We start from the raw sequence: 8,414 nt of genomic DNA on the forward strand, positions 1-8,414 counted from the left end.
CGGAATTACTTCCCTTTGGATTAGAACAGACAATATCCCATAGTTGGTGTAGACAGAAACAAACTGGAACTGTTCGTGAACATAATGTAAGCAAGTACTCGTGTGAATCGAAATTAATTTCGATTTATTATAACGTTCGGTCCAGGTTGACATTAAATCCACTGGAAGAATAGCCACTGACGCTTTGTGATAATGCAGAATATAATCCCAAATATAATCCCATAATTCCCCCCCCCCCCCCCCATCTAAACTTCATTCTAGAAACAGTGGGGGTTTGAATTAGGATTTCAAAATTCTCCGTCGTCACAACTCGTAGCGAACCGCTCCTCCCTCCCCCCAGACCATTTCAACAAAACCACATCTAAACACTCGACAGCCATGAACATTTCCAACAACCTCTTTCTAAACCTCCCAGCACCTGAATATATTCACAAATAGCAGACCCACTCTGAAGAAGAGTCACTGGACTCGAAGCGTTAACTGCTTCTCTCTCCACAGATTGCTGCCAGACCGGCTGAGCTTCTCCAGCGATTTCTGGTTTTGTTTTGGATATCCAGCACGCGGGGGTCGCTGGTTTTATTTTACTGTTACATTAATAACAGGTCACTAACCTCATCTTTGTATCAGTTTCTCACCCCCATCCGGGGTTCCCACAATCCGCGCCGTTTATCGGGGACAGCACGGGTGGATTTAATAAACCGAGCACGTGTCCCGGATTATTGTGGATTCAACAAATCCAAACAGCACTGACCTTCCAATCTTTCAGATCAAATGACAAAATGAATCTGCATTCAATCGAGGTCACACTTTCACTTTAAGAGGTGATTGAATCTGTCACTGGTAATTTTTGTCTCAAATAATCATTCTCTAACTTCACCCGAAACTGCATTCCCCAACCTCATTGTAACATAGAGATATTTTGATTGTGTTCCTCTTGCCTTCAGCAAACGTGAGCTGCAGCAAGTACTCTGGGGACAAATGCACATTTATAGATTCCGAACTTCCAACATAAACTGTTTTTGTAAACATGGTTAAAAACAAAACGTGAGAAAGATACTCTCTAGGTTTTGTGACACATTCGCCCCTCTCTGCCACAGACAGATGCTCTGCTAAACATTAACTAGTAGCAGTTTACCAGCCCCACCCACACATCCAACTCATCTTCACAGCCTCGAACTAATGGGATGTTGATGAAGGACAGAGATCAGAAATACCTCGCTCACATTCGGGCAGCCCAGAGGATTATATTATTCAAACATAAATCATTATTCAACAACCGGTGGAGATTAACACCGTTTGTTGCAGTGTCAATGAAAACAGGCTTTAGTTCACAATACACATTCCTTTCTGTCTGAGGAACTGCTTGGGCAAGGAATTAAAATCCTGAAGAAGGGCTCATGCCCGAAACGTCAATTCTCCTGTTCCTTGGATGCTGCCTGACCTGCTGCGCTTTTCCAGCAACACATTTTCAGCTCTGATCTCCAGCATCTGCAGTCCTCACTTTCTCCTCAAGGAATTAAAATGCCAACAAACAGGTCTGCGTTGGAACACTGACGTATCCTAAAGCTGTAAAGTGTATTGGAAGTCTGCCTGGGCGGTTTGGGGAACAGTTTATTTCACAGCCCTCTTGGTTAGCTGCCAAGGTTTAATGTGACACTTTAACCGCTACCCGATCGAATAGATCTAAAGCAGCACACTCTCCTACTCTCCGAGCCTCGTGTTACAGCTTATTTGTACAACTTCAGTGAATTCCTTTCTCTAAAGATTTCTAGTCAAAGCAACTGATTGCAGTAGGATCGAACCTATTCGGTAATCCGATCAATATGATTGGAAGCCCAGTAACTTTCCGTAAAATCCCCAAAGCCAATAATATTTAGCAAACTTTAATGAGAGAGAGACGATAGAGAGCTTTGACCTTTGACCTTTTATTAATAGTTTGCAGAATAGCCCTGTAGAAGACAGAGGTGCAACAGATATTTATAGATTCAATTCAGAAAAAAACCTTGAGGTCTGTCATTCAAAGTTGCAGACAAGATCTATAGTTATTTATTGACGGCCTCACATACTGTCATGCATAACAAGAAATTCACCAAAGAAGAATTTAGTCCTTTAACATTAAAAAAGGCAGCCAAGTAGCGTTACTGAATACATTCACAGAGAGCAGAAAGAAAACTGGTTGCCTTTTTTTGGCGTCCTCAAGATATTTGGCACTATCGTGATGATGCTTCATACAATATAGAAAGTATATTACTGCCACGATAACAAAACATCTTCTATCGATCTCACTGTAGGATACATTATGGTTTATAAATCCGAAAATAGGGAAGATCTCACTTCCAACGCAGCAGGCCGCAGTAAATTGCAATAAGAAATCAAACCAAGCTGCACACACGTTTGAGCTCAAAATGAAACAATATTTCTCCATTCCTAGAAAATATGTTTTTGTCTTAAACAATTCCCAACACTGCAATAAAGGAGAATAAAAATAATATTTTACATCCAAAGTGCACAGAATTACAGTATTCGCGAGATAATGTAAACAAGGTGCTCCATTCATAACAAGATAGCTGCTGGCAAGACAATACAAAGGTTTGATCGATAGACAGTATGTGCTTGCTACATCGTTCTCCCGCTCCTTTTCCGGCTTGCCCTGACATCTGCACATTCCATGTTGCTCTGAGCGGTCAAGAACAATTCATTCTTGCACATGGCCTTGGAAGGTTCAATTTTGGACCAACATTCCTCACTCCTTAACTCCCTCTCGGGCCTGGCCTCACACCTTGCCTCCCAGCGTCAGATACAATAGTTTGTTTGTTTTTTAGCATTGTGTATCACAGCTTTTATAAGAAAAGGTTAGTTCTGCGTCTCAAAGTGCTTTTCTCGCCAACGAAAAGGTGGGACTTGTTTGAATTTGTGTGTGTGTTGTTGATCGACACAATATTTCGGCATTTTTAAACACCCGGAGGGGACTTGTCGTTCATATTTTTCAGCACATCATCAATTCTATCATCTTCGATGACCACTGCAATGCAGAAAAAAAAAATCATGGTCTCTTTTTAAAAAACGAGTCTAGTTACTGTTCAGAGGCAGCGGGAAACACGACAATTAAACTGACACCAAGTAGAGGCAGCAACTGGGAATCTGACTGAGGTGGAACAGCTACTGTTCATTCAGTTTACACGTGAAAAAAATGAAAGGCGTTGGTAGCGGATTACAATCACACAATCTCACACACAGACATACACACACAGACACACATACTCACACATACACAGACACACATACTCACACACACAGACACATATACTCATACACACATACACACACAGACACATATACTCATACACACATACACACACAGACATACTCACACACACAGACACACAATCACACACAGACACACAATCACACACAGACAGACATACACACACACACACACACATACACACACACACACATACTCACACATAGACACACATACGCACACACACACACATGCTCTCACACATCCACACGCACACTCACACGCATACACACACATTCACACACGTATCCAAACACACACAGACACAGACACATACTCTCACACAGACCCACAGACACACATCGACACAAACACACACACATCCACACACAGAGAGACACAACCACACATACTTTCACACACAGACACACATCCACACACACACTTTCACACACAGACACACATCCACACACACACATCCACACACACACTTTCACACACAGACACACATCCACACACATACTTTCACACACAGAGAGACACAACCACACATACTTTCACACACAGACACACATCCACACACATTCAACGTAAAATGATTTGCTGCAGAATGAAAAGCGATCGAGGAATTCACCGTTTGGAGTAAGTCTCCCCCCTATAAAACAAACCCCAGAAATTAGCCCTGCAAAGTGCAGGTCACTGCATTATTGAAATATTGACTCTAGACAGAACAATGCAATTCCCATGGGTTGACAATAATTTTTAAAAAAACAAGAATTGAAGATGTCTTAAATCCCAGAGGGGCAGTGAGCTGCCTGGATCCTGAGATCGTCCAGCCCTCACTTACCTCGCTTGCTTCTCCCAATCTGACCCAGTTTGGGTGCCCGTTTGTTCTGGCCTGCTCCGAAGTAGTTGTTGGTGTCCTGCAGGCGGCAGGTGAAGGAGATCTGACCCACCTCTTCACCATAATGCGCAATCTTCTCTTCGTTGTAAGGTAGGACCTGGGACATGGCGGCCAGGAGCAAGTAGAGAGCCGGGGCTTACGGAGCTGCAGACACGGTCTCTAGCCCAGGGTGAGCTCTCCGGGCACCTTCAGCGAAGCCCCTTCCCCCTGGACAGAGTACCGGGCCAATCCTGCTGTCTCCGGGCTTCGGGTTCTCTGGTGAACTCCAGCTGCTCCAGGCTGGTTGCAGACAGAGAGCGAGAGAGAGAGAGAGAGAGAGAGAGGAGAGAGAGAGATCTCATTCGCACGTCACCGTGCTGGAGTCTTCCTGTGCGGCAGCGGCGACCGCCCCCGGCCCGAGTGTGGGGGGAGGGGGTTAACTCTTGCTCACTGTATCTCTGTCTGTCTGTCACTCTCCTCTCTCTCTTTGTGCCTGGCTGTTTCACTCTCTCTCTCTCCCTCTCTCTCTCTGTGCCTGGCTGTTTCACTCTCTCTCCCTCTCTCTGTGCCTGACTGTTTCACTCTCCTCTCTCTCTCTCTCTGTGCCTGGCTGTTTCACTCTCTCTCTCTCCCTCTCTCTCTCTGTGCCTGGCTGTTTCACTCTCTCTCCCTCTCTCTGTGCCTGACTGTTTCACTCTCTCTCTCTCCCTCTCTCTCTGTGCCTGGCTGTTTCACTCTCTCTCTCTGTCCCTGGCTGTTTCACTCTCTCTCTCTCTCTCTCTCTCTGTGCCTGGCTGTTTATCTCTCTCTCTCTCTCTCCGTCTCTCTCTCTCTCTCTGTCTGGCTGTTTCAATCTCTCTCTCTCTCTCTCTCTCTCTCTCTGTCCCTGGCTGTTTCACTCTCTCTCTCTCCCTCTCTCTCTGTGCCTGGCTGTTTCACTCTCTCTCTCTGTCCCTGGCTGTTTCACTCTCTCTCTCTCTCTCTCTGTGCCTGGCTGTTTATCTCTCTCTCTCTCTCTCCGTCTCTCTCTCTCTCTCTCTGTCTGGCTGTTTCAATCTCTCTCTCTCTCTCTCTCTCTGTCCCTGGCTGTTTCACTCTCTCTCTCCCTCTCTCTCTGTGCCTGGCTGTTTCACTCTCTCTCTCCCTCTCTCTCTGTGCCTGGCTGTTTCACTCTCTCTCTCTGTGTGTCTGGCTGTTTTAATCTCTCTCTCTCTCTCTCTCTCTCTCTCTCTCCGTCTCTCTCTCTCTGTGCCTGGCTGTTTCACTCTCCCTCTCTCTGTGCCTGGCTGTTTCTCTCTCTCTCTCTCTCTCTCTCTCTGTGCCTGGCTGTTTCACTCTCTCTCTCCCTCTCTCTCTGTGCCTGGCTGTTTCACTCTCTCTCTCCCTCTCTCTCTCTGTGCCTGGCTGTTTCACTCTCCCTCTCTCTGTGCCTGGCTGTTTCACTCTCCCTCTCTCTGTGCCTGGCTGTTTCACTCTCTCTCTGTGCCTGGCTGTTTCTCTCTCTCTCTCTGTGCCTGGCTGTTTCGCTCTGTCTTTCTCTGTGTGCCTGGCTGTTTCACTCTCTCTCTCCCTCTCTCTCTGTGCCTGGCTGTTTCACTCTCTCTCTCCCTCTCTCTCTCTGTGCCTGGCTGTTTCACTCTCTCTCTCCCTCTCTCAATGTGCCTGGCTGTTTCACTCTCCCTCTCTCTGTGCCTGACTGTTTCTCTCTCTCTCTCTCTCTCTGTGCCTGACTGTTTCTCTCTCTCTCTCTCTGTGCCTGACTGTTTCTCTCTCTCTCTCTCTCTCTCTGTGCCTGACCGTTTCTCTCTCTCCCTCTCTCTCTCTGTGCCTGGCTGTTTCACTCTCCCTCTCTCTGTGCCTGACTGTTTCTCCCTCTCTCTCTGTGTGTGCCTGACTGTTTCTCTCTCTCTCTCTCTCTGTGCCTGGCTGTTTCACTGTGTCTCTGTCTCTGTGTTTCTTTGTGTCTCTGGTTCGCTGACGCTCTCTTTATGTCTCCGTCCTCCTCCTCCTCTTCTCCCTCTCTCTGTGGGGAAAGGGTCCTCCCGCCCCCTGTTTTACGGAATATCCCAGACCCGGGCCTGCCCGGGGTGGGGGGGAGTGTAAGTGAGAGGAGTTGCCGCCGCTCAGTGGCTCCGAGCCCCGGGCAGTTGCGGTCAGATCCCCCCCGGGGGGAGCGCGCTGCCTTCGCCCATTGGGGACGGAAACCTGGCCGACGGAAATGGTTGAAACTTCGGAGCTAGGGGCAGGTTCGAATTCCCATCTTCCTGTGTCAGAGCTCAGGAACCCGAGCTGGTTACAGAGCCTCACCAGGCTCCAGGATCATTCTTTACAAAAATCACCAGGAAGCAGTTAGTCTGAAAAGTGCAGAGACCTGGGAACTAGCGGAGAGGGATGGGGAGGGTGGGGGGGGGGGGGGGGAAGAGAGCCTGATGCAGGTGGAAACAGCTTTCTCACAGGTTTACCCACTGTCCCCAAACATTAAAGATGAAAACCTTGCTGCAAACGGTGTGAATGGAACCCTTGTGCTCAAAACAGACTCACCTGCTCCTTTATTAAAACTCGGACAAATCCCTGTAATTGGTTAGAAATTGAGGACCCCAAATCTCTCCGTGTGATTTAAAGCTGGAGACTTCACCCAGAAATATTGCCCATCCCCCGTTCCGCCCCCCCACCCCCGGCTTTTGCCTTTCCCCTTCTCCAGAGCAGGGGCTCAGGCCGCTGACTTGCACTAGCCCCCTGTTCCTCCCTCTTTGTCTGCCGGGGACCACCCCTTGTGCTCTGAACGAGCTGTAAACATCAACAGCTTTACCCCATCCGAATCACCAAGGAACGGCATGGGGAAAGCCGGGCACCAGGCCATTTCCCATCTTAGCCCGATCGGTCTGAGGCCAATTGCAAATTTCAGGCATCCCCCCTCCCCATAAAAGCAAATTACTGCGGATGCTGGAATCTGAAACCAAATCAGTTTTGACGAAGGGTCAGTTAGACTCGAAACGGCAGCTCTTTTCTCTCCTTACAGATGCTGCCAGACCTGCTGAGATTTTCCAACATTTTCTCTTTTGGTTTCAGATCCCCCTCCCTATCCCCAGCTCCCAGCACAGCATCGGGATCTGCTCCGGGCTTTTAACAGGACAGCAAAGCAATTCGCGCCTCTCCTGAAGATGCGTCGAGGCCGAAATGGAACAGAGGCAGGAGACCCCTGACTGGAGCCAGGGGCTTCTCCAGGCGTCTCCAGGGGCTGGGGGCTGGGGCGTAGGAGGGGTGGAGACCACTCACACCATGGGCCAGGCTGGAACCTCACTTTGACCACAGGGGAACAGCAGCAGCACCGGCGACAGACACTCGGTGAACGGACTGCTAACAAAGCCATAATTCTTTGTCCCCAAGTATCCCTGACAGGGAAATTATTAGAGGAGGAATTGCAAAGTCCATCAGCACCCTACCGTCTTTGGGAGGGAAAATTTCATCCAGGGACCTTTAATATTCATTGCTGCTGCTTTATTTGCAAAAGTAATTATCCTCTTTCCAACAAGGAATACACACTGACTTCAAAAGGAGAATACAGTTGGTCACTGAAATTATTCATTTCCAGATACAGTATATATAATAGATCTGTTCATTTCCATATATATAATACATCTGTTCATTTCCATATATATATTATAGATCTGTTCAGTTCCATATATAATAGGTCTGTTCATTTCCATATATATTATACATCTGTTCAGTTCCATATATATATTATAAATCTGTTCATTTCCACATATATTATAGATCTGTTCATTTCCATATATATAATAGATCTGTTCAGTTCCATATGTATATACAAAGATCTGTTTGAATGTATGCCCTGCATTTGTTTCTTTTTTCTTCTTTTTTCATTAAGACATTGAAAAGTAATCACAACAGAGGAATTTAATGACCTTCCAAATCTGTACTACCTATAGCTATTCTCTGACACTCTTTATTCCTTTACTCTCTCAACCTCACATAGAATCTTCAACACTTTTCCCAAACCCCATTGCAAGACTAACCTCACCCTTACTCCCTACAGTGTTTCAGTGTAACTCTCATGAACAGTCTTCTTCCCACTTTAACCCAACCTGAACTGTTTGGACACACCAACCAAACCCAAGTCTTATCATCCTCCCAAACTAACCCAGTTCCATTGCTGTCCTGACTGATCCTTGTCCCAGCAACTGCAAGTCTCCTAATCGAACTCAAGCTCCTACTGAAATATTTGTCAATAATCAGGTTATGGTTAATGGTCACGTGGAAATCTGGAGG

General features: G+C 46.8%; 1 protein-coding gene across 1 annotated transcript; it reads right to left on the bottom strand.

Annotated features, from left to right (window-relative positions):
* Positions 1 to 1,905: 1,905 nt before the first annotated feature.
* On the bottom strand, positions 1,906 to 6,745 carry LOC140486886 (calcium/calmodulin-dependent protein kinase II inhibitor 1-like). The gene is made up of 3 exons (XM_072585922.1): positions 6,669 to 6,745; positions 4,092 to 4,427; positions 1,906 to 3,022 (listed from the first exon to the last, which is right to left on the bottom strand). The coding sequence occupies exons 2-3, from the start codon at positions 4,252 to 4,254 to the stop codon at positions 2,952 to 2,954; spliced, it is 234 nt and encodes a 77-aa protein (XP_072442023.1). The 5' UTR covers positions 4,255 to 4,427; positions 6,669 to 6,745; the 3' UTR covers positions 1,906 to 2,951.
* Between the last annotated feature and the right edge of the window lie 1,669 nt (positions 6,746 to 8,414).

Source organism: Chiloscyllium punctatum, chromosome 16 (assembly GCF_047496795.1).
Source record: "Chiloscyllium punctatum isolate Juve2018m chromosome 16, sChiPun1.3, whole genome shotgun sequence".
In the NCBI taxonomy this organism is placed as follows: Eukaryota; Metazoa; Chordata; class Chondrichthyes; order Orectolobiformes; family Hemiscylliidae; genus Chiloscyllium; species Chiloscyllium punctatum.